The following is a 27,285-nucleotide window of genomic DNA, read 5'->3' on the forward strand; positions in this document are numbered from 1 at the left end:
CACGTGTGCAGACACTGGACTGCTCGGGCCATGCCAAGACTGGGAGAAGCTTGCTGGGAATGTCTCAACCTACTTTAAAAAAAAAGCATCCTCACTGCAGGGTTTTGCCACATTCCCCCACTGGATGAATATGCTGCAGCCTATAACGTGAAACAAGATTTGACTTACAGACCTGCCCTGTGCTACCACCTCCCGTGCAAACTCCAGCACTGGGATTCACTGTATTCCTTGGAATGTGAGGGTCATGCGAGCATCACCGGGGCTAAAGGTGGCAGACACCAGCAGGTGGTTGTACAGATCACACACACACACAAAGTTTTAAAACTTGTACATGAGAAAGAAGCAGCGTTTCCAAGTTCATGACAAGGTGCTTTGGGGAGCTGTGAGCAGCTCCAGGCAGCAAATGCTAGGGTCCTGCTACAGAATCCAAGAGCCCGGCACTGTGGATCTGAGCGAGGTAGTGCTGTTGAGAACAGCTGACAAGGCGGCCTTCGTGCCAGTTACTGGAGGGTCACAAGGAGGGTTCTGCATTGTAGATTTCTGGCTAGAAAGTCAGGATAGAGATCTACCCACAGAGGTAACAAGGGCAGGTGTTCCACAAAGGAATCTGAGATGTAGTCAGAAAGAAAGTGTAAAAACTAAACTGCAGCAAGTTAAAATAGATAGAGAAAAGCCAAAATTTCAGAGTCAGGTAAAACAAAGAGTGGATTCAGAAATTATAAGACAGGAAGCATCTTTTTCCAGAATTTTTTTTTGTCACAGCAGTGGAGGCAGAATCCGAACTGTAGCAGGGCAAGGCCAGGGACACTTGTCTGAGAGAATTCAGGTATGAAGGGAAGGACGGGGTTTGTGGGGACAGGAAGCCAGAGTGGTGGCAGAGTTCACTGTCCCTTGTGTTCAAATAGAAAGGAAGAGGGTACATACAAACACAGCTGTAGGAGAGTGAACACAGGCTTCTGATCCGGGGGCCTATACAACAAAAACAAAGGCAATGACTCAGAGTGCACAGTAGTAGACTGTGCACTGGTTTGAACTTTGCCTCCATTGTAAGTACACTTCTCAGGGCACTTCAGCTCTTACAACCTCTATGCCCATTTCTGGGAGATGGGCACACTAAGGGAATACCACAGCATGCTTGAAGGACTGGGAGAGAGAACGGGCAAGTGCCTAGTGCAGGAGGGCAGTGTGTATTGGGAAATGGTCATTCGGGTCATTAAACCATCCCATGTCTTATCAAAGACCATTGATGCTAATGATATCGCATTCTTTACATTGTAGCTCATATTGATTTTGTCTCTTTAGGAACTTGGTGACAGACTTGGTTAGTCTGTCCCCCACCCATCCCCTTTTGTTTGAAGGACTGGCGGCCAAAGGCTCAGTGTGGAAATGAGAGAGGACTAGTGGGCAACGTTGGTGCCATCCGCTGTACCTCCCAGAGAGTCACAAGGACTCACGAAGATGTTGACAAGACTCCAAGTTCTGACCTTAGCTTTCCTCTCAAAGGGATTGTTGCTCTCCTTAGGGGACCATAACTTTATGAGGAGGGAGATTAAAATAGAAGGTGACCTTGTTTTGGGGGGACTGTTTCCTATTAATGAGAAAGGCACCGGGACTGAAGAATGTGGGCGCATCAACGAGGACCGAGGAATCCAACGCCTGGAAGCTATGTTGTTTGCCATCGATGAGATCAACAAAGACAACTACTTGCTCCCAGGGGTGAAGCTGGGTGTTCACATTTTGGATACTTGCTCAAGGGACACCTATGCCCTCGAGCAGTCACTGGAGTTTGTCAGGGCATCCTTGACTAAAGTGGATGAGGCTGAGTATATGTGTCCTGATGGATCCTACGCCATTCAAGAAAACATCCCACTGCTCATTGCTGGAGTCATCGGTGGCTCCTACAGCAGTGTCTCCATACAGGTAAGACTGCCCCATGCAACTGCCAAATGGCTATCTCTGTGTTTTTACGGGTTTCTCTGAAGGGGAGCAGCAGGTAGAGGAGGCAGAGGAGATTACCTTAAAGTCATCGATGGGTGAGGCTAGTAATAGTGATTGATCTCTGTGAATATGTAGGTTTTCAGAGAGTACACCTATTTGCCAATGAAAAGTGTGTAGAGGTACATTATGTAGCTATTCCCACATAACAGGCTGCTATAAAAACTGCTGGTGTGAAGCAAGTTTACAAGATCAGCTGGACTTGCCTAAGGGTGTCTGTGCTCTTCCTTTTATCCCTCGTGGGAAAAACGAGCTAACATAGGTGTGTTCATTTCAGAATGGCAGGGGTGCCAGAGGACACACGCTCAACTGCACACACTTCTTTCAAAGTTCTTTTTGTCTCACATCTATCACCATCCCATGGATTAAAACAACCGGCACAGCTCATTCCAGAGGCAAGGAGTGGAACTGTGCCCTGCCTACCACAGAAGCACTGCGAGGGATGCACTCAGGAGTGTGCAAAAACAATGAAGTGATTACCTAGAAGTCAATGGTCCAGTAAAGCACAAGAAAGTATAATATCCCTATGCTTAATCCTCACTGAACTCAGAAATAAGTATAGAACACCTTCTCAAAACATAAAGCTAAAACTGCATGCACAGAAACCAGATCACTGCTTCCCCCTGAAAAAGGGATTAATTCAGCATATACCATAAGCCAGATAAAATGCCGCTAATCAGCTCCCATCACCTGTACAGTGTCATGGACTTTGGGGGACAGAAAAGGCCTGGGAAACATGCCACCAAGCTCAGCCTCCTTGTTTCCCCACTGTCACAAAGCCCCCAAAACCCAGAGCTCAGGCTTGTCTTTCCTCTGCATTCTTTTAGCTGCCCACTGTGATTCCAATCTGTTCCCTGAAGATAAATACGTTTACTTTCCTATTGAGAGCACTAATGTCTTAGAAATAAAAGTGCATGAGTCAAAGAGTCAGACACTTGGCCTTCTGCCAAATTATTACACTGAAAGCCCCAAGGAGGAGAGGGAGCCATGTGACCCCATATTGTCTTCACAAGCCACTTAAATGGGCTCTGTCTGCATTGGAGTAGCCTTATTTCTACATCCCACATTGGTGGCACTTAAAATTCTATGTATAATTTTGTGCTGTTGTAAATGAGCTACTTCAGATTTCTTTCCTTCTTCAGAGCACAGAGTCATACTATGAGTAATTAGGATAATTGGTTTTTCATAAACACCTTTGACTTCATTAGATAGGAAATATTCGCCAATCTCAATGCACACCATGTTAACTTTGAACACTAATTCTATACTTGAATTACGAGTGGCGGAGTTCGCTATTTTAGGAGACAGAACTTAATATAGGTATCTACTATCTGAATACTTCACTAGGAATTCCACCAGATGCATGTTATTTGTTTCAGCAGTACTTGTATTACACCAATACTACCTCTACTGTGTAATTCCACACGTGATTTTTCTGACCTTATTTTCTCCCTGTGTAGGAGTAAATGGTACTGCACAGCAGATGTGTAAATATGACGTGTCCAAAGTCGTTAATACCCCATAATTTGCAGATACATAAAACCACATGACTATACTATATATTATGTAACATACATAGATTTAAATGTCTTTATCCTTTATCCATGTACTCCACAGATGTCAGACTTGTTAAATCCCCCAAAACAAAGGTAAGCAACTCTGACCTGGTACTTGCTTTCAGACTGGAGTCGATTCTCACTCATCCAAAGACTTTGACTTCTTATTTCAATTATCTGCTCAGTACTACCATATTGTCATAAATGCTGATATGATTTATGCCTCCACAGTGTAAATCAATCAATCAAAATTATCATGCGACCTAATGGGAACAGCACGTGTTTCAGCGTCAGAAAGACCTGGCTTTAAATTCCAACTCCACCCTTTCCCGGTATGGCTATAAAATGAAGAAAAATGACATTTACCTCAAAAAGTTGTTGAGGGAAAAAAACGTAGGAACCCCCCCCCCCAGAGCCATACCAAAGAATTAACACACTTAACTAATGAGAACTGTCATGGCCCTAAAATCAGAGGAAAACTCAGTGGAAGAGCCCACGTAAAGGCACTCTAAGGTCAGCCCAGGGACCCGGCAGTCCCACAATGTCAACTGCTCATCGCAAACGTACACTCGGCACGTTCAGCTGCACTCAACTCCCACTGTGCGCTCTGTGCTGGGAAAGCATGGGAGAGAACACAGGCCTCGTCGACACAGCCTCCCCCTCACAGCACTGGAAACCTGGCAGTGGGTGTGAGACTCTGTCAAAGAATAGCCAGTGTAATACAAAACACATTCACGCAGCTCACAAAGGAAGAAATCGCATCCAAAAGGTTTTGTGGGTCACTGATAGGACAGAAGTTGTACTGGAGGGTAGCTAACAGGACCACAAGGTGAGAGGGCTTCAGGCTGTGTGGAGCCGGTCACTGCTGGGGCAGATGTCCACATGCAGGGGGACAAAGGCCTTCACAGAAGTAGCAGGGTGGGCTGGAGAGAGAGTGCAGAGTGTGTAGTTCCGCTTCCTCTCCTGTGGTTTCCTGGCTGCTCAGCTTGGAGAAGACCACACACTGGTCCAGGCCAAAGCAAAGCCAGGAGTTGAAACAACTGGTCTATGTCGACCTCTGTGTGTCCTTTCAAGGAAATGACCCGAGGAGGCTGTTGCTTTGGACTATGCACATTAGGAGGCTTATATACAGCTAAGAACGAAAGTATCTTCTCCCTTTGAAACACTGAAGAATTCTAAACCACACAGCCAATGGCCATCCCAAGCAAGGAATCCCTAATGGTGCAATGAAGGTACTTGTGCTCAACAGCAAGAGAAATGTTTCTATAAATCTCAAACTCCCCTGCTAGTCCTCCAGTGACTGACCCTGACCACGTTCCCAGGTGACAATGCTATGCCTTCTTCACTGGTCTGGACATCCCACGTAGGCACTGAGAAGGATTTTTACCTGAACAGCGCAGGCAAAAATTGACCTTTAGCCTCTGAAGACATAAATGAGTGCAAATCCATTCCATAATTTCAACATCCCTACCATCCAGCCCTAACAGGTCCCAAACCAGAGCCCAGAACTTTGAGTGTCAAAATTCTGTGTAGAGAGAACCTTTGGGAACAAGCATGCTTCAGTCTCTTTCTTTCTGTGGTTGGGTCAATTTTAGACACTAGAAGTCCTTTCTGGACCTTCTTTCTTAGCCCAGTTTTTGGGGTGCTGGGAAAGGGAGGTATTCTCCCAGCTTCCTCTCCTTCCCTTACAGTCCTCCTAATGGGAGAGGGATCCTGGAAGTCAGCAGAGCTCGTACCTGCTGTGTTAGTTCATAAGACAGCCTGAGTTTGTGGGTCATTAAAACCGCATGAGAGGGGAAACGTACTTAATGACTTGCTGGGTTAAGTCGTGTTGCCATTGATTAAGACCTGGCTAATTATTTTCCCGATGCTTTTAGTAAGTACAGCAAACCACTCCTTGGTGGTATCTTTTGTAAAAGCAAAAGCATTGATTTCTTAATTCAGTAATTGATGAAAGCTAGCTTCAAAACCCTTGTTTTAAGGATTTTTAAATTTTTATTGGAAAGGCAGATTTACAGAGAGAAGGAGAGGCAGAAAGGAGATCTTCCATCTGCTGTTTCACTCCCCAAATGGCTGCAATGGCTGGAGCTGATCTGACCAGAAGCCAGGAGCCAGGAGCCTCCTCCAGGTCTCCTACATGGGTGTGCAGGGTCCGAAGGCTTTGGATCCATCCTCTGCCATTTTCCTAGGCCACAAGCAGGAAGCTAAATGGGAAGTGGAACATGCAAAACGTGCACTGACACTCATGGGTTCCAGCAGTAGGGGTGCAAGATCAGCCTGTTGAGCCACAGTGCTGGCCCCCAAAACCCTTCTTATATTACCAAATACGCAAGGAATCTCTCTTCACCCCCTCTGAGTATATTTATTTTTAAAGCATTGTTAGGGCTATGTTCTGATCTTCCCTACACACCTGCAAACCACCCACTTCAGGGAAGACAGTACTCATTCAAGAAAAGAATCAGGTCAGTTGTCTTTAGCTGTGAAATCATCTACCTGGCACTTACTCTAAAGCAATGTGTATGTGTGTGCTTTTCAGTAAGACTGTGGCTATCCACTAAGACATCCAGTCAAAATGTGCCTCGAAAACATTTTCCAAAAACGCCCCTCACTGTTTTCTGAGGATGCCTCATTTCCTCGGTCTTTCTCATCTAATAGAACAGCTTTTACCTGGAACATGAAAGGAGTAAGCTGACTTGGTTACTGCTTTGCTCCTGAGAGTTTAAGCAACCTCAGCCACAAGCGGGGACTGGAGTCAGACAGCATCTAAATGCTGAGCTTGTAGAAGACTACCTTGACCTGGTCCTGCTTTCTCTTCACCACATCTGAGAAGGTCAGAACCTTTCTTGGGACGTGGAGTCCCACCCACTTCCATGTGCCTCGCAGCTCTTAGCCACGGTCATCCTGACAGAGTCACGGCAGGCCAGCACGCCTAGAGTCCACACAAGGAACAGTTCTTAGGAATGAAATGGTGTGGATGGAGCTGGAGGGGAGCCAAATGTGTCTTCTGTCACCGGAGCTAGTCAGGCCAGGCTGGCGTATTACTGGAGAGTGAAACATGGTAGCATTAGAAGTACATGCATTCAAAGGAACTTCTCATTTTTGTAAATTCTTGTTCCTTAATTAAATTGCACTAAAATAATGGTCAAAGTGATTGCCAAGGAAATATGAAAAACATGAATTACAATAAATAAGAAACTTTTTTATCAGGATTATTCTGAAACAAAAGTCCAGCCAGTAGTTATTTCAGTTGCTTATGATTTTTATAAATTTGGGAGAAATAAGTGACTCAACCGCCATGTGTGTATGCATATATATACGTGTGTGTATGCATATACATATATTACAGCTAGGATGATGATATGGAGCGATTTTTCATCAAAAAGGTACTGGGCATGTGAATTGTAGATACATTAAGAACACCAATGATGTAGAGCAGAGAAAAGTAAACAACATTTAAAAACAGTAGACATCTTACAAGCCCCTTTGTCACGAGTAAGTAAATGAAACAATAACATATCCAAACATCAAACAGGTGCAAGTGAGGACATGAGTATCAACTGACAATGAAAGGACGCACTGGGAGCCCAGAAGGAATAATAAAAACAGTACGGAGGAAGGGACTGGAGCAAGAGAAAGTGTTAGGTTTGTGTAAATACAAGACTTGCCTTTGAAGTCCCTGAACTTTCTTTCTCGTGCTCCACAAGATGTTGTCTGCACATTCTTTCATAAAAGAGAGAACATGGTGTTTCTTCCACCTGGAATGCAATGTACTTTTCACTGTCTGTACACCTCACCAAATCCTATTTTTTTAGTCCTCAGCTCAAACCCTGGCCCTTTAGAGAAATCTTTCTTGAAGCCCCGCTACCTAAACACATAACTCCATTACCTTCCTATTAAATACAACTGTTCATGGGCATATCTAGTTTTCCACAAAGACTCTAAGCTCCACACATCTATGAGCCATGGCATTTTGCTCCTGTGTTACTAGCACATAGGACAACTCTTCCACCATGGAGGCACTGAGTATTTGTCAATGAATTGAAAGAACCAAGATGTCTTCCTTGCAGAAGCCTGAAACCTTCCTAGGTGAAACCTGGAGCGAGAGTTACAGCCATGACTCACCTACTGTACATCAGTCTGGAGGTTTATAAATGAGAATCAACATTTTCCTTCCTTGGAAAACTGGGCTTGATACAAAGGACAGATGGTGTAGCAAGATGAATGCATAGGACACAATCACCCCCACCCTGCCCACCTCCACGGACTACCATGTATGCCACAGGATGCCTTCATTTGGCAAGCAGCTCTAGGGAATCCATTTGTCCTCAAACCAACTGTGTGGAGAACACCATACAACAAGATACAGCACCGCAGATACCCAGGGTCACTGTGGATGAGGCTAGAGCCCTATGAAGTCTCTCTCCACAGAAAGAATGAACAGAATGCTTAGGCATGACCCAAGCTGTGCCTGTAACCCACACAAAGGAGAAGGGAATATTACCTTGCCCTTAATGAAGCCAAAGTGACAGCATTAGAAATATACAAATTAATCACTTGTATCCATGTCTCCAGAAAAACAATGGCAGTGCCAAATTAGTGAGTTCACTAGTGCAAATACAATGATTAGAGCAGGGATAAGTTACAACTATGAATATTAGTGTGCTTCGCTTTTTAAAAGAAAGATGTATTTGTTTATTTTTAAAGTCAAAGTTACAGGAAGAGAAGGAGAGATGGAGAGAGATATCTCTGCCCACTGGTTCAATCCCCAAGTGGCCATAACAGTCAAAGCTGGGCCAGGCTGAAGTCAGGAACTTCATCCAGCTCTCCCACACTGCCTCAAGGGCCCAAGCATTTGGCCAAGCACCTGCTGCTTTCCCAGGTACATTAGTAGAGAGGTGGATCAGAAATGGAGCAGCCAGGACACAAACTGGAGCCCAGATGAGATACCAACATCAGAGGTAGGATTTAGCCTGCTATACCGAAATACCAGCTTTTTGTGCTTTTTGCAAAAATCTCCAGCATCACTTTCCACATATCTAAGCTGGAAATAGTACCCGTACCTCCATCACTGCATTATTGAGAGAACTAAATAAGAAAAGCCATAAAAAGCAATGCAAAGTTCGTCACATAATAAGCATTTGACATTCTGTAGATATCACTAGCTGTTAGCTGTGTTTTTTCACCCCTAACACCTGGAGTACAAGAGGAATGCTTCCAAGGGAAACTGAAATGAACAAAGGTCAAGTGCCAAATTTAAGTTCCTATTACTCCACAAGCAGTGAAATCAACATAAGCATCAGACAGCTCACCTCCTTCTCTGCTGCTCTGATCACCCCTCACAGAGTGCAAGCTTTGGAAACCCTGACTGGAGAGCTGTTTCAGATCGAGTGTGTATTTCCTTCCCAGGTCTTTCACTCTGAAGCAATGTCACAAAGCTGCTTGCTTGGCAGCCTTCCTCCACTGTGTGTGTTCCACCTGCCCCAAGCATGGGCACCCAAGGACTTTGTCACAGGGAGGGAGGCACTGGCAACAGCACCTGCAAGAAGCTTTGGAGCATGTTGCTTCATTCCCCAAATCTCCCAACACAGATGATTATCTGAAATACAATACCTCACTCTTCGTCCTTTGATTTGAGATTAATTTGTTTCTTCATTAATCTCCTTTCTGTCATGTGTTTATTTGGAAAATGTTCTAGTGAAAGACAAGAGGTTGCGAGCAGGGCTCCCACTCTCAGGGTTCCAACTCGCAGAGCTATGGTGTGGCTCATGACTGTGAACAAAGCTTGCATCCCATCATTCCATGCCTGCAACAGAGGTCGTGAATGAAAGGCAAAAAACACAGGTGTCCCTGAGAGAGCAATGAGTGAGTATAATTATAGACTGAGTAAATGAATCAAGTTTTGACTCTTATAGTTAAATGGAAGATAGAATTTTGCTTTTAAGATATAAAGTTCTCTAAATTTCCAATTCATATACACTTTTTAAATGGATCAACCTGAGCATGTCATAGTATTTCAACAAGGGACGATTCGACTCTTAGCAGATTATAACAATGAAAGTACACACAGGTTTAATGCAATAGTTATGTGTCTACTGATCTATGAAAACTGCAGCTAAAAACTCACAAAGTACTTTTCCATTAGTGGACCTTAGGAGACACAAGGGCAGAGTTCCAGCGACACCTGCAGTTAAAATAAACAGTGATGCTCCAGGCAGTTTATCAGTGGACTGTGAACACAAAACGTTGGTGGCTTTGCTATTTTTGATGTCACCACCTGGAATCCTACGGAACTCCCTCTGTTGGTAGCGATAAAGCCTGGATTCTCGCCAGCTCTTTCAGTTCCAGAAGAGGACATGGAAACACAGGAGGGCACAGAGCAGAAACAACACTGAATTATCAGATCCTAAACATGTATCAGCTTTTCCTGGTAACGGGTCAGAATGAGAAACATTCTCAGGGATTTGCCATCAATTACTAGGACTGAACTTTCAGGATGTCCATGCCAGGGACTCCTTGGCTGTAGCTGTAGATTGGTTAAATGTCACAAATTTGACAAGGGGACCTCATGCAATACAAATCAGAACCACCAAGCTCTCCCAGTGAGAAACACACGTGGATGAACATGTGATCTACATTTTTTTTCTAAATTATTCTGGAAAAGAGTTACCTTTCATTGAAATAAAGAATATACTTATGCATTAATAATGTAATGCCCGTGTTTATAAATTAAGTTTAAGCAATTTGATTTATGCAAGATTTAAAGAAACACAATGATAAAATAAGGTTGGTGCCACCCAGAGACTTTCAAATAACACTAACTGCTATTGAACAAACTCTTGGCTCCAATTTCTACTCTTGAAACATCCTTGTGTTACCCTTTCGGAGGCGGTTCCAGCGATTTGACTGTTCTTCACTCTTCCAATCCAGATTCTCAGCTCCCACAGAGGTAAAAAACACCACACAGAAAGTAGAAGTATGTAAAAATAGGAGCAGAATGTATTTAACAGTGAGGGAAAAAGTCATGAAATACCCAACATGAGTAGGCCAGAGAGTTGACCACAAATGAGACAGAAGAAGAATTAGGCTCAATTTTTCCCTTAAATTTCCAGTTTTGCTATTACTATTAATAACTGCTTCAATGTCGCTGAATTACACTGTCACATGTTTGTGAACATGTGGCCTAAGTCAGAACTGTATCCTTACAACGATTCTGTTTCAGCTGATACAACCCATCGTGGTATTTTTAGAAAACAATTTTAGTTATGTCATTCCCTTAATTCAAAAACAGTAACTGATTTTCTTGAAGAAGCAGGTTCAAAGTACTTATAATTTCACATAAAGTCCTTCACAATCTAACCCCAACCCTCCTATCTCTCCCTTACCCTCTGATAATCCCAACAAGACACCGGGGAGCCTGCTAACTCTGAGCTCTCGGATGCTATTGGAGTCAGCAGTTACTTTCTCATCTCCGACTTTGTGTCTTCTCTTCCACCTAGGGACTTCTCTTCCCCTTCCTCTGCCTGGTAAACATCCACTTCCTCTTGGAGATCAAGCCTAGATGTCACCATATAACTGAATTGGCACTCTTCCCTTCTTTACAGATGCAGAAAGTGAAATCTAAAACATTAAAACAAACTGCTGGAAGCCATACAGCTAGTAAGAAATGGAGCTAGGATTTCAACGTTGGCCTGTCCAATTCAAACCCTGTGTGCATCGAACCATGTCACTGTGCTTCTCCTGTGACTGGTTGCTATTGACATAAGGAACAGTTAACAGAGAAACCAGGGATAACAGCTCTGTTTGCTACAAATACTATGGTGTATGTCCCCCTGCCCTTAATCATTGTAGAAACTCAGAAGTAAATAACGATCATTTAAAGAAGCATGAGGCAATAGCCCTCAGCTTTGCTGAGCAAGACCAACAGCTTTTGACTTTTGGCTAACAACCAAGAGGAATTTTGCTAATTGTTGCACTTGTATTCATCCTAGTAGCACTATGCAAGTGACTGCAGGTGCCACCGAAAAATACAGATTAGTTAACTTGTGGCTTGCTATAGACATGGTATGAAACCAAGGGCTAAGGCCCCAAAGGATGTATGTCAAGTCCCCCTGGGAGCTTTGCTTTTTCAGGCAACACCAAACACTAATGCACTCTGGACCAGCTACAACACCAGCTACAACCTTTTGGTTTCCATGTTAGTCACTGCAGCCCAACCCAATTCAGTCCAGCGACTTCTCTTGAAAATGAATTCATGGGGAAGCCTGCTACAGAGATAGGAACTAAATCATGGGCTGCTAAAGTACAGACTGATTCACTGGGCAAAGTGCCTTCTAGCTTGCTTTCAACATACCTCCTAAGGCTGGGTGTGGATAAAGCATGCCTGAGAGAGTAATCTCAAATAGTAAGGGAGCAAGTCAGACTCCCACTGAGTGAGAAGTGGTGCCTGTTGTAGTGAAAAGCCTTGACAAGTCTTATAACGTGGGTCTCCTGAATAAAATCATTCCGCCTCAAAATGAGCTATGAGAATATAAGTGATCTTAGCCTTCGTCAACCCCTTCATTTCAAACGAATAAAATGAAAATTCTCTGACAAACTGTGTTCAAACCATAGGCCCTTAGTGCAGTGACCTGAGGGATGTGTGAAACAGGAGTCATCCTGCCTGAGGGCCCGCTGTGAGGTTCCTTCCATGATCACAGAGTCCTCGGTCTGGATAACCACCTGAACCCATTGGGACTGAGGCATGCTGTTGAACAGGAAAAGCAATACAGATCTCTGACTCAACTACTGTTTGGTCCCATGGCATATAAGGGTTGGTGGATTATGCATACCATCCTGAATCAACCAGAATTCATTGTATTTCATTATGCAATTTCCTAAATCAAGAATAATCCATTCATCTATGGGTTCCTGTCAGGTATTTTCAGACAAAAGTTTCCTCCACATGTTGCAGGTATTGTGGCAAAGAAACAACAAAGTGATTCATGTTTTCTGCAATAACAACATGATTGACATTCTTTGTGCACAGGTACCTCATGTGCATGTGAACAGCTTGAATTCTTCAGGGATTTTCTCAATAACATAGCCCCCTCCTGTTTCAGCTTAAAACACAAGGGAATGTTACATTTTTTTATAGCTAATGGTTTAAACTTGACTGATCTCAGCAGGAAGGTCCCTGAAGTTTCTCAACACCACAACTTGCAGAATTTGTTCTATCTAGTAACCTGGCTATAGGTAACACACAGTTCAAAGTGCAGCAATTGGTGGTACTTTTTCAGACTCATATTCAAGCATTTAATGAAAAGACAGACAAAACATTCGGTGCTGCACATACGACAAAACCATTAGAGCTGGGGGTTTATTCTCAGAAAACAGCTTCAAAGAGAGGCGTGAGGGGGCAGAAGACAAACGCACATCCATAGAGGTTATTATCAAGTCCCAGGATAATAGCAACGGTTTATTTTTCAGATGCATATAAATAATCTGTAAATAAATTTTTTTCTTGGAAGTATTTAATGTCTCTTTGCCATCTGGAATTTCTCGAGTACAGAATCAGTCTACAGAGAGGCAGTTACTGCTGTTTGCCGTGAAGCTAATCACCATGAGACTTTCAGAAAGAATATTCATGATGGAAAGTTATCTTGCAGGGAAACACATTTTGACTAAATACTAAACATGAATGGCCCTTTTTGTCTTCTATTGAAAAAGTATTGCCATTGTATTGCCACAGTAGGCAGAAGGCTCTTATTTGAGATGGGTCTATTATGTATATCCTGAGTGGCAAGAAAGGCAACAGGACCAGCGTGGGGCTCGCAGATGACTCGCAAATTTTCCAGTTGCTATTCTTTTTTTTTTTTTTTTCACAGCACGAAAAGGTTTGCAGACTGCCTAAGGCCATTCATGTGTTCATATTCTTTGGTTCTTAGGATCAGAACATCATGAAATTAAACATGACACCTGGGATTCTGAAAATAAGAGATGCTATGACTTGCTTTAAAAAAAAAAAAAAGAGGAGGGCCCGGCACAGTGGCGCAAGTGGTTAAGGTCCTTGCCTTGCACGCCCAGGATCCCATATGGGCGCCAGGTCTACCCCGGGAGCCCCGCTTCCCTTCCAGCTCCCTGCCTGTGGCCCGGGAAAGCAGTCGAGGACAGCCCAAGGCTTTGGGACCCTGCACCCGCGTGGGAGACCCAGAAGAGGCTCCTGGCTTCGGATCGGTATCAGCCGTTGCGCTCACTTGGGGAGTGAATCATCAGACGGAAGATCTTCCTCTCTGTCTCTCCTCTCTGTATATCTGCCTTTCCAATAAAAACATAATAAAAATAAATCTTTAAAAAAAACAAAAAACAAAAATAATAATAAAAATAAATCTTTAAAAAAAAAAAGAGGAGAAATAAATCTGCCAAATAAATTGGCATTTAACTCAGAATCCCCAGAAGTGAATGAGCAGGGTTTGGATACATGGTCATCAGTCAACTGCGGACTGTGCATGGCTGCTTGTGGAAAAGACCATTTTCTGTAGTCCCAGAAAAAGAATGAGCAACTGATGTAGCTCTGAGAGTTTAGCTGTGCATGCCCCTGGTGACGCAGATAAACCTTCCCGTCCAGCAGACTTCAGAGCGGGCTCCACGGTAAAACCTATCATACTGACACGTCTGTCTGAATCCCACCTCAAGCCAATGTGATCTGAGGACTCAGCTTCAAGGATGAGGCCTTTAGTTTGTTTTCCTTAAAAGAAAAGGGTAATTGCTCACCTTAAGAACTTGGTTCACAGGATACAGGCGTGACTTCCTTTTGTATACTCCTAGTTTAGATCAACTGGAAACATTCTGTTGAAAATCTCTGGAAGTCTACAGATTCCTGCCTCGTGTCACCTCATTTTGAACGTGATTCGTTAAAGGTCACGTTGGTGACACATTGTTTAACAGCAGTGTTTGGGAGTAGTTTACATCACCTCTAGTGGCCGTTCTTTTTTCTTTCCCCTCTCACATAAACCAGTGCTGATAATGAGAAGATGCCATACTGTAACTACAAGCTCACTCAGCAGTTTACTCAGCTAGCTAACACCGAGGGACACCGCCGTGCTCCGAGGCATGGAGGAGAGGACCCAGAGATCTGTACCCAGCCAAGCTCCGCTGATCGACGGGAGTACTGGGGAAATAATGGCAGATGACCCACCTTGGCTTGTTGGCCAAGGGCCACAGATGAAGCCCATCCTAAATTATGCCAACGTGCAGCTCCAAAACCTGAGGAAGAGAGGGAAACCCCGGACTTCAGACCCCTGCACCTACTGCAAATAGTACTACCTGGTCCGGCCGTGTTTCGGTTCCTAAGCATTTCCTCTTGGGTCAAAATATCAAAACATTTGTGACTTGAAAGGTGAAAAAAGAAAATATTATAATATCTCACCTGGGATAAATTTAAGAAAGTGTACACCTCAAAGTAGCCTAACACTGACTTAACATAAAACAATCCTATAAGCTGCCCCTGGAAAGGGCTCAGGTGAATCTTCTTACCTGCCTGCAGCCTCTGGGGCCCTAGCTGTAGGGGGCGGGAAGAAAACGGGCTCTGCTAAAAGGTCAGTGTGCCTCCCACATCAACGGCAAAGCCCTACTTGGTCACACAGACAGCTTGTAGCTTTTCTCCTCCCAGTGGAAATTTCCCTGTAGACTCGTAGCCAATCATTGTTATCTCTGTAGATGACCTGTCAGTAAACAAATGTTGATGAAGCCACCACAAAGGATAAACTGACAAATGAAAAAGTATGTCCTGATAACAAGGAATGATTGCTCATGGCTCTCAAATAAAAGATTTTATGGCTTCTGAAATCCAATGAGACAGACATGCTGTAACTTGAAATAAATCATCTCAAAATGATAGTGCAGAGAGTGAGCCATGAGCTTAGACGGACCACACCAACGTGGGAAGAGCGGCTGCGCCAGCAGCGGGTCTCTGCATTCGGGGATCCTGTCCTGTGCCTGTGAGGAAGGTTCTGAGGCTCCTTCTACCTCAGTTTTTCAATCAGCACACATATATATATATATATATATATACACACAATTTTTTTAAATTAGGGATCTAGGGTTTCCCAAGAAAGGGCAATCTGGGAACAGAATCTTAGAGCCTAGGAAGACTGGAATTGCCCTTCTCTGCTCACTTCTGAGGACCCAAAGTTGAACTGGGACCTAAAGAGAACACATCACTGGATAACCCCTTTCTGCCTTGAGCCATCCTGGGATTTCTGGGGCATGCTCATCTGTAGTTGTCAGCTCCCCACTGTAACTTCATTTTTCCTATTCTTCCACTTAACGTTTCATTAGCGTACCCTTTAACTTAAACCCAGGAACTTAGGTGTCTCCTCAGGTAATATCATCTGTTTCCAGACAGGGGGCCTGGACTTCGAGGAAACTGAGAGCTTGGGCTCTCAGCTTGGTTTTTCTGCTAACAGATGGTGTAAACCTTGAACTTCCGGTGAACCTGCGTTGCTTTACTGTGAAGCAAAGGACTGAGATCCTCTTCACAGTCCTTCCAGTTCTATTACATTTGTATGTTTTTCCAATGGCATCGACACAAAACAGATCCTAACCTGAACACTGTCTATCAAGTTTGACTCTTTTGGCATTAGTATCTTCGCTATTCAGCTCCTGCCCTTTCCCCAAGGCCTCCTGGAGACATGGTCCTCCAGACTATGAATCTTCCAGGGCATGAGAGCCCTCCTCGTGGGGCGGGGTACACCCTTTACCACCCCCTTGATTCCTAGAGAGTGCTGGGTGCCTCCCTGGGTGCTTGCATGCTACAATAAGAAAATGCTGTTCTAGAAAAATCACTGAAGACATCAGACATGTTTTTCTATATTCTTTATCTGTGCTTTCTGCATTTGTCTCTCCACTGACTTTACCTTCGGACATTCCTCCCACCATTGATTGCTCAGATTATTAACACTGATTCTAGCATGCAGTATGCAATTTCTTTCAGAATACACTAGAGAAGGCGAATTCAATTCAGTTTGGTGGTTTCTCATTGTTCTGAGGTAACTTTTTCATGCTATTTTTGCTACCATTTCCATGTGAAGATACATGCAAGTTTTCAGAACATGTAAGGCAGGCAAGGAAATTTTTAATCAAAAATATCATCGGAAGAGCACATTGTGTGCTTTTTCACGTAGATCAGGTAGAAACAAGTTTTAAAGATAAAAGCAAATTGTTGGTCATGCTTTTCAACAGTTTAGGAAAGTGTTTGCCTAAAATTTGGGGTAGACCAATTACAATTTTTAGCAGAATTGATTTTTTTTTCCTTAACCCAGATAATAAATGTCTAGATTGGACTGTCCATGTGCACACAGATCCCAAATTAAATTCTTTCAGAGGCTGCCACGTTTAGCAAAAGAGGGGGAAGTGAGAATGAGACAACACCAGAGCTCTTTCTATACAACTGCAGCCAAGTTGTCTAAAACTCAGCTTGGCCAATTCTCTGTGGCTCATTGTTTGAGCTGTGGCCACAAAGAAGACACTGAGTGACCTCCTCTACGCCTAGGGCCTGCACAGCCCAGTGCTGCCAGCTCTGTCTCCATCATGCCTTCTCAAAGCTCACACTACCTGCATGGGCATGTTCCTAACAACCAAAAGAGAATTCCCATGAACACCGTCCCCACCTCGGGCGCTCCTTGAAAGAAGTGTCCAACCCGAGCACGCATTTGTCTTAGGAGCCACAGTTCAGGAAGCCCACATCCCACAAGGTGCTTTCCAAGGTCCAGCCCTCCCAGCTCTGTTCTCCAGTGCAGCCTCCTGATGATGTAGTTCCACCCCCACCTTTTCCCCACCTCTCAGGCAGGTCATGGGTCACACGCTCGGGATCCTGTCACTCGGCGAGAGTAGGACTGATTCTGGCCTGTTTGGAGCATCTGGTGCGTGGGCCAATGTATAGCAGCTAGCCCGCGCTATTGCTCTCACTCTGTCTCTACCTCTCTGTAAGTAAAATAACTCGTCTGTGTACAAAATATAAAGGAACTACCTAAACAGTGCCACCACCCGGGTGCGAGAGTGAGCCGGGGGAAGTCGCGAGTGGGTCCCTAACACACGACCCTACCCCCTCTCTCCTTGCAGGTGGCCAACCTGCTGCGCCTCTTCCAGATCCCCCAGATCAGCTACGCCTCCACCAGCGCCAAACTCAGTGACAAGTCACGCTATGATTACTTCGCCCGGACCGTGCCCCCAGACTTCTACCAGGCCAAGGCCATGGCCGAGATCCTCCGTTTCTTTAACTGGACTTACGTGTCCACCGTAGCCTCTGAGGGCGACTACGGAGAGACTGGCATTGAAGCATTCGAGCAGGAGGCGCGCCTACGCAACATCTGCATCGCCACAGCCGAGAAGGTGGGACGCTCCAACATCCGCAAGTCCTACGACAGCGTGGTGCGGGAGCTGCTGCTCAAGCCCAGTGCGCGTGTGGTAGTCCTCTTCATGCGCAGCGACGACTCGCGTGAGCTCATTGCTGCCGCCAGCCGCGCCAACGCCTCCTTCACCTGGGTGGCCAGCGACGGCTGGGGCGCGCAGGAGAGCATCGTCAAAGGCAGCGAGCACGTGGCCGACGGCGCCATCACGCTGGAGCTGGCCTCGCAACCTGTGCGCCAGTTCGACCGCTACTTCCAGAGCCTCACGCCCTACAACAACCACCGCAACCCCTGGTTCCGGGACTTCTGGGAGCAGAAGTTCCAGTGCAGCCTCCAGGGCAAGCACAACCACAGGCGCGCCTGCGACAAGCACCTGGCCATCGACAGCAGCAACTATGAGCAGGAATCCAAGATCATGTTTGTAGTGAATGCGGTGTATGCCATGGCGCACGCGCTGCACAAGATGCAGCGCACATTGTGTCCCAACACGACCAAGCTCTGTGACGCCATGAAGATCCTGGACGGGAAGAAGCTGTACAAGGACTACTTGCTGAAGATCAACTTCACAGGTAAGCCTGGGGCCTTGGGGTGGGTGGCGCCAACAGGTGCACTTTGGCCAGAATCAGATACTTGTGCCCCTGCTGCAAGTGCTTAAATCAGAGCCTAAGAAATGGGGCCAGACAAACTCGAGGCACTAGGAAAGCGTGTTGGTGTTCCGGCTCATTTCTTAAAGAACGGTAACTTTTGCACTACAGGATAAGGAAGGACCCCCAGGCTGGGCTGGTGGCTCCAATGCGGAGGCTGTGAGGTGGGACCAGGCCCACAAGGCAGGGTACAGGTGATGTAGGTACTTAATCTTCTTCAGCGGGAACTGGCAGCTCTGTAAGAAGCTTCCAGGTTTCTTGAGGGTGATTTGAACCAAAGATTTTCATTCCAATGAGGACATCCACATCACGGTGACCTCCCACCTCTCGGCTCTGTTGTTTATTTCTTCTGCTAAATAAAAACATTTCCCTGTGGGTTTAAGAATTGTGGGGTTTTGCCAATTATGTTATGCTATGAGCCTGAGTATAAGCAAAATGGAGACAGATTTGAACACTGGTGAATGTGCACGGGTGCGTTCAAAAAGTGGCTGTTTCTACCTCCTCGTTTGTTTTGAAGTGTAGTCTAAATCTCTAACTCCAGTACTTGGTTTTAACGCATTCCTAAAAGGCAAACACAGAACCTGTGGAGTTGCATATGCACCCTGGTACATGTGGTAGCAATGCAGTAAGGTCCTGGTTTGGAACACTCCAGGTTAATCCTCACGCATAAGGTGAAAGCAGTGCTACTGGACACAAGAAGTTCTGATTCCAAAAAAAAACACACACTGCTAATACTCTTCCATTGGTCTAAACTGCTGATCATGTTCTCATCTGCGGTCGGCTTCAGTGAATGTGTGCCCCAACCTCTGAAAGGGCCCGTGCTTCAACGGGCAGCTCTCAGCCCCTCAGCGGAGGCCTTCGAACTACAAGTGTTCCGCTGAATCAACAGTGATGGAGGTAGGCCCCACGGCAACAGTTCTTGTCCCAGAATTCTCACCCCTTGAAATAAGTACAGAAATTTCCAACATGTATTTTTAGGTACCATTTTCTTTCTTCTTTGTCCTGAGAGACAATTGTAAGTGGTGGAAATCAGTTAAATCAAGATTCCACCATCTCCACCACTACCACCTATCTGATGGGGACTCACCTCTGCCATTAGAATGACTACTTAAAATGGCAAATAGTCAACTCTTTCTGTGCCTCATATTCCTAAAGGTGGGTTTCATGTAAAACAAATAAATAAATAAAAGAGTAGTTTATTAGCATTCATCTCACAATGCCACATCAGTTCCTACTGACATCTCCAGGAAATAGGAATGGGCCCTCGAGTCCACTAAAAAAGGATATCTTTACTCTAGAAATAAATGAACTCTCAGGCATCCATAAATAGCATCTACAATGCAATTAATTCTGGAAGATGAATAAGATACTTCAGCTTGCACTCTCCCCCTCCAGACTACCTTTAGAGTTATCATCTATCTTTATTCACCATGTGCATTAATTAAGTTTGTTATTCTGATTCTGTCCTCACTGCTTAGCATGTACATATACAGATACACAAAATAAAAAGGACCCAAATTTTCCACAGCCACCAAAGAAATAAAAAGGTACTCATATGACCAAAACTTTTGCCTGGTTCCACTGCTTGGGTCGTAAAAGGCAAGGACAAGTGAGAAATAAAGTTATTATTCAAACAAATGGAACAATAGTGCCTCCTTTTAGTCTGTCCTTGGCAATCACTGGCTCCGATCCGATGGCTCAGTATATGCAGGCCCTATCTCAAAGGACAACTTTCACTTTCTCAATTTGTCAGACATTGCCTGTCCTTCTTCATCTCCAAAAGCAGCAAGATAGGAAGAAGAGCAGACTTTAGACTACAGGAAAGAGAGCAAATGTAGACCAGGCATAAGGCGCAAATGCCCAGTAAGGAGAACTGGACAAAAAAACACATTTCTGTGAGAAGATACTAAGAAGCAAATTAGCAAATAGTACATTAAAAATAAATCAAAGAACAAACACAACACCTAAAACTTCACTAAGAGAAACATACAGAATAGAATGTTGATTACAGAATGCTGATTTGAGTGTATAATGACCTGTGTGTGACTAAATAAGTGCCTAATTTTAACTTGGAAATAAGGGAAAGATTATAAGCTTGAGTGTCATGTTACTGCCCTAAGACTAAAAAATAAATACCAACCATTTTTTTTTCCTAATTAGCTACTGCATAGCATGTTTGTTTTATTTTTTCTGAAATAGTATTTCTGCTTTTCTAACTTGAATAGTGAGGCAATGAACTAAACCCAGTAGTTCAATCTGCTCAATTAAGTTGGGAAAAAAATCCTCTTCCAGCCAGCTGCTTGTAGCAAACGCATTTACTTCAAGCTCCTTCTCAAAAGCAAAGGGGCTGCCAATTCCCTCTGGCCCTTACAGGATGAAAGAGCAGGCCTTCTGAGAATTTTAACTATGTCCATTAAACAATTCCTTGGTGCTTTGTGCATCCCTACCAGCTAATTCCAGCACTAGCCGACAGGAATCTCATTGGAAGCTAATTCATTTTGTTAGATGTTTTCAGGACTCTGCCTTGTGAAAATTATTTCAAAGTGGTGAGTTCTTCTGGCACTGGAAGTACCCACACACATCTCTCCAGGCTCAGCTGCTACTGCCCAGCCCACATACACCCTTCCTTTAGTTGAGACTACCTGCTGTGTCTCAAACTGACCATGCCTTTGTTTGTTTGTTTGTTTTTGCCTGTCTCCCTCTGAACACGCTATTTCCCCCACCTATGACACTCTCATCCCAACCCACCTACCTGCACTTTCACTTATCCCTGCATCAATTCAAGACTCCTCTTAGCTGATGCTCACATCAGAAGCATTCCTTGGACTTCTGCAACTTAGATAAGTGCCTCTCTTCTTTTTACCTGTCATTCTGGCATTTTGCTTCCCCTCAAACCTTACAATGGGTCCACCAATATATGTTCCTGTACATACACTCACACACATGCTGAGGCAGATCCTGAATAGGAGCCCTGCCCCTCCTCCCAGCCTGGTACAAGCCATCCACATCTCACATTCACTTTGTTAAGCATGCCCCGACTCGTAACTCACCCGCCTCTAGCCAGTGTGCTGTTTCCCTGACACTCAGAATTTATTTCTAGGTTGCACTGCAGAGAAAAATCCGTCCTGTGCATAAAAGTCACTGAGGAGCTACCAATTTAACTCAAAATTAGAGTCAAAATCTTATACTGCCCACAGCCCCCACCTTCGTCCCATCCTTGGTGACTTGCTGTCTTCCAACATTCCTCGTCTGTTCCTCACTGTGTGCTAGACCCCTGCCCAGCCTGTTCCAATCATGACCTTCTCAGCACTGGCTCTCTCTCCCTTCTCGTTCCCCTCTGGCTAATCAGTCCCCTAGCTTTCTTCAAGCCTCTATTTAAATGTCACCCTCTTGTTGAGACTGACTCTGGCCATCCTTAAAATTACAATTTATTTCCACCCACCTATTTTTATGATCCCTGACTTTTTTGTTGTTCATCTGTCACTGGTGCTAACTGGAACACACCACATTTGAAGGAATAAAAGAAAGGGCCTCCACTTACTGGACACAATGGCAGAGATGCCCAGGACACAACTAGCGTTGACAGGGATCATCTCGGGAGTGACACTCGGAGCATTGTCCTGGGTCATTCTCATAAGCAGCCAAAATGTTTGAGAAGGGAGAGACCGAGACCCAGACCAAAAGAATGAAGCTATCTGAGGTCACATAAATTGAACAGGTGACACAGCCAAACACCACCATGCTTTAGTCGTTTCATTCTTTAGTTTAGGCATAATGCTAGGACATGAGGACCCACAAATGAACAGGACTGCTCCATGGAGTGTCCATTAGTCTCTAACCATATGAGTCTGAGAAGCAGGACCCAGGGGAGCTGCAAAAGTAAGGTGTTGCCCTGGCATCTTTCTTCTATTTTGGCATTGGTTTGGGTCTGGAAAATTATTCTGCATTATGTTTCTAGAACAGATGTAAAGTCCCTGAACAAAATCTTACTCCAGGACTTGCAAGTGGAGAACTCCATGCCACAGCTGGACAGGCGGCCCCCAGAGTAGCTGACAGTTTTTGTTAGTTTGTTTCCTTGCCTGAATATGTGCTTCACTTTGTTTCCTTTTCATTCACCTCTTGGTACCAGATCAGACACCAAGTGCCTGGTAGAGATGGTCCAGCCTGATTCTGGTGTTTCCAATTCTCCACACGTACAAGAAAAGCTGCAGACAAAGCAGGCAGTGCAACCTCACTGCCCCACTCACCAGTGCATCAGATTCGAGCAATAGGAACAAGACCTGCCCATGGCTGGGGCTGTCATCGCAGAGCCCAGGCCAGAAAGGGCAGATTTTCTGGGACATTGCACTTGCCCTCTTGAAAAGTATAGGGCCATTCAAGGTACAGCAAGGAAGCCAAAATGGTAATGGCCACATCTTCTCATGAATGGGCTTTGAAGTTCCTGAAAGAGCAAACTGCTCTTGATCTTGCTTCCTCCCCTGGAACACTTGTAGTTCCCACAAATGCTCAGAAACTTGTTCCAGCACCCGCTGATCAAAAGCTTTTCCAGAACATCAAGATAAATATTCTGCTCTCCTTTCTTCCCCTTTCTCTCTGGCCAGATTCCTGGGGTCACAAGAGTAAGATTTCAATCCCCATGGGCACCAGGAATGTGGCTGCTGCTTTGTGCGCCAGGCATCTGCGTTTGGTGCCTTGGGACCTTGAGAAACGACTCCCCTTCAAGGGTCACGCAGTGGGGATAGGGAGGCACTAGGAACCTCATTCCCACCGTGGCCTCTGCACTCAGCTACTGCTGTGCTTCGTTGGCATTACGGTTGTCACTGCAGTTTCTATCACCTCAGGATTCTTAATTTATTACAGAGCCATGCTGTCTAAAGTGGGAGACAGTCATCCCCAGTGAAGTGTGAAAGAAATGGATTCTGCCACCTTGCTCAAGAAGAAAGTACCAAAAACCACACCATTTATCCTCTGTTTTCAGATGTTAGAGACCGTGTTGTGTTTCTAGGAAGCACAATGCAATAATACCTGGATACTGTGAAAAAAAGTTGGCGCATCTTTTAGTCTTTGGAAATCATTTTGCTCTATGTTCCTGACATTTCAGACACTTTTCATTATTCCACAACAAATGGTCTAAAGGTTTCTGATCTCTGGAAATTTCTCCACCTTGAATTGGAAACACAGTATTCCAATTTTAATTTACCTTTGGACTACTGCTCATCTTTAGCAGGACACTAGAAGACAACCTGGAGAAGGGAAGGATGCTTAGCAGGTTCAGGAAGACATTCCTGATCTGGGTGTAATCCCATACTGCAATAGAGGACTTTTCTCCAAAAAAATTCCTAATGTAAAGGATCAGGTTGTCATTCAGTGGGGGCAGGGAAAGGCGTCAGAGCTGAGTGGGAAGCTGGCAAGCCTCACCTGCACATCTGAGCAGCGACTACCAATGCGGATCACTGCAGATGGCTAAGGATGCTGATGGGACACGCTGAGAGGGCCACTGAGAGGACCAGCCTGAGAGCTCGGGGTTGAGCCACCCTCTCACCTCCCTCTTACTCGAAACATTCAACAAGTGTCACTTGACGTGACACCAGCAGGAGAGGTTACTCAGTCACTTCATTCCTTCCCAGATGCATGTCATTGCACCTGGAGCATGGAAGTTTATTACTGTAAGAGTAAAAGGTTTCATTTCACTAAATTAAATAAATGACAATTTGTTAAGTTGGTAGAGTATCTAGAAGTTAACAGTACTGCAAAATAGCCCATTATTTACCTCTTAAAAATGCCCACAATTTTATAGTAGAGCTGACCATCTTTTTAAGTTTTTTTTTTTTTAATTGGAAAGACAGATATACAAAGAGAAGAAGATACACACAGAGAAAAATCTTCCATCTACTGGACCGCTTCCCAAGTGTCCGCAATGGCCAGAGATTAGTCTATCCAAAGCCAGGAGGCAGGAACTTCCTCCAGGTCTCCCTTGCGGGTACAGGAGCCCAAGGCCCTGGACCCTTCTCTACTGCCTTCCCATGCCACAAGTAGGGAGCTGGATGGGAAGCAGAACACCCACATGGGATTCCGCACAAGGCAAGGAGTTAGCCACTAGACTGTCACGCCGAGCTCTGACCATATCTTAAATATGCAAAATAACACCTGAGTTACAACTTATGTAGATATTATTTACTTCTGTTTTATAGATTTAAGTGAAATCAAAGAAGTTCAAAGCCTTTCTCCAATTTGCAAACCTTAGTGGCCTATAAAGCCAACGTTAACTCTGTCCCCTAATTTACTTCTTATTTTCCCCTACCTCTTCCTAAGGAAATAATGAGTGTGGTCCATTAGTGATCTGTTTTTTTATGCAGTTGCAGTCACCATAAACAAGTGTCCCCAGACGCCCATGGCCCAGATTTCTCAGCTCTTACTCATCATTCTTACAGTCTTTAATAAAGGATAACTCATAGCAAAGACATCTGATGACATATTTCACTTCTTTCTCAGAGCTTCAAATTACACTAGAACAATGTCCACAATACCGATTGTGATTTCCAAGAATCAATAGACAGTTGGAAAAAAAAAAGCCATCAGGCTACATGTCACCAGGTCTTGAGTGCTGTTCCAGACCAATTTTTTCTTCCATTACACCCCATCTGAAGTTAAGCTAACTACAAAACTCAGTTCACAGTAGATTAAAGCAGGAAAGGAGTGGTGGGCATTGTCGTAGTGGCTAAGACGCCACCCACCTCCCACATCCCATGGGACCGTGTACTTCCAGTGCCAGCTTCCTACTCATGTGTTTCCTGGGCAATCAGAGGTGAAGGCTCAGGTACTTAGGCTCCCACCACCGATGTGTGAGACCCAGACTGGATTCCTGGCTCCTGGCTTAGGTCTGGCCCATTCTTGGCTACTGTATGCTTTCGGGAAGTGAACAAATATTTCTATAAAACTTAAAAATACCACAAATACCTTCACAGATTAGGACTATGAAATCATTCTGTATCACAGAGTGTGTCTCATAGGGTTTCCAACCATCGGTCATCAAAGAACGGGTTAGTGGTGACATCTCTGTCCCTAAAGTGGTTAGGAGTCTGATAAAATCCTAAACCTCGATTAGCTCAGTGTTAGTAAGAGTAGAGAACCAAGAAAAGCTACCAAGTCACAGTCACCAAAGAGCAAGCCTTTGGACAGTGCTGGCATTTGTATCATCTTCACTTTTACACTGTAGACAGTAAAATATAAATGTAGTATTTGTAAATGCAAAATAAGAACACTGGAGTCCACGCGTGGCTTCCTTCACTGACTCAAGCTACTCAAACTCCCCTCAAAACACACCCTGAGGCTAACTTTTATTCATTTCAATTCCTCCTTTTCTAATGGGAAATGTAATGCATTCCTTTTCCTCCTCTTGCTTTGGGAGTATCTTTGGAGACTGCACTCATCCAACAGCTAGACAGTATGCAAAAGGAAAGAAAAGGACACTTCGTTTCATTTTCCTTGGAAATACTGCATCACTATCCTGCTTTTCCTCAATTTAGTTATTTTCTTGTGATAGGCGCACACAGCACATAAGATACACCCATTGTAACAGTTCCTTTTTTTAATGGAGTCATCATGGGGTAGTTTCTTCTTTTTCTTCATTCTCTTTTTAACTGAGATACAGAGTGTCAAAGAGAGATATTCCATCCTTCGAGCCCCTCAGCAGCCAAGACTAGACCTGTCCCAAGTCAGGTGTCCAGAACTCAAGCCAGGCTTCCAGGTCCAAGGCCTCCCCCTGAGCCTCCAAAGGCTCAGCTTAGCAGGAGCCTGTTGTGGCAGCAGGGCCAGGACTCAGACCTGCCCTCCAGTACAAGATGCAGACATCCCAACTGCATCAAATACCTAGCCCCTGCTCCATGGAAAAGTTTCTGCATTTTATCTTTCAGAGACACTGAAACAATAGATCACTTCCCCCATGTCATTCAATTTTATTTAGTCAATACTGTTGCTTGTCCTGCGGGATCATCTTTAATTGAAATGACCCAGAGTGTCATTTTCCCTTTTCCTTTGGAGTTCAGTAAAATCATCAAAACATCTATTTTCCTGTGAATTTCCCCATAAGGGAGCCATCAGATAAAAAGCAGGGTGGAGGAGGGCAGGGACTAACAGCAACTCATTTCAGACATAAATTCTCATTTAGGATGCATCAGGTGCCATCCTATTGCTTCATAAGCCATCATTAGAGTACAAGTTCATGATAAGCGACAACAATAAAGGTTTGCTGGGGGACTAGAAAAGAACATTTAGTTTTATGTCTTTCCAAATTTTTTTTCAGATTGCTAATACAAAGAATCAACTTTTGAACTTGAAGTCATTTTTACCCCAGTCCTAAAAGAAGCTTTATTGTTACATGACCCCATGACAATCTTTGTTTCTCTATCCTGTAATGTCTTCTGGTAATGGGTCCACTCACCTGGAAGTGTCACCTCTGGGGACAGTCAAGGTTGACAAACAGAGATGCAGCAAGCAGTTTGCACAACACTCACCTCTCGGACACATCCGTGATAAGCAACCCCACACCCCCAAGCCCTAAACCACACTCTTGACCCTTCCAAAGCATCCTGTGTTAGCAGAATCTGAAGGGCCTTCAGAAATTACCCAGAGCGTGCAAGCATTTCTTAAACAATACTATATTAAGAATGGCAGTGTTAAAAACTGACAAAGGTAGAGTCCCTTTGA

General features: G+C 44.5%; 1 protein-coding gene across 2 annotated transcripts in view; it reads left to right on the forward strand.

Annotated features, from left to right (window-relative positions):
- The window catches only part of GRM3 (glutamate metabotropic receptor 3), a 168,162-nt gene that overhangs the window by 95,582 nt on the left and 45,295 nt on the right, over window positions 1-27,285 (forward strand). For both annotated transcript variants that reach the window (XM_040964732.1, XM_040964733.1), the window contains 2 exons: window positions 1,303-1,920; window positions 17,649-18,504. In XM_040964732.1, the coding sequence (XP_040820666.1) occupies window positions 1,459-1,920; window positions 17,649-18,504 (1,318 nt within the window). In that variant the 5' untranslated portion in view covers window positions 1,303-1,458. Of the gene's footprint in view, window positions 1-1,302; window positions 1,921-17,648; window positions 18,505-27,285 lie in introns of those variants that run through there.

Source organism: Ochotona curzoniae, unplaced genomic scaffold, assembly GCF_017591425.1.
Source record: "Ochotona curzoniae isolate NIBS_2020 unplaced genomic scaffold, NIBS_Ocur_1.0 scaffold_3835, whole genome shotgun sequence".
NCBI classification, from domain to species: Eukaryota; Metazoa; Chordata; class Mammalia; order Lagomorpha; family Ochotonidae; genus Ochotona; species Ochotona curzoniae.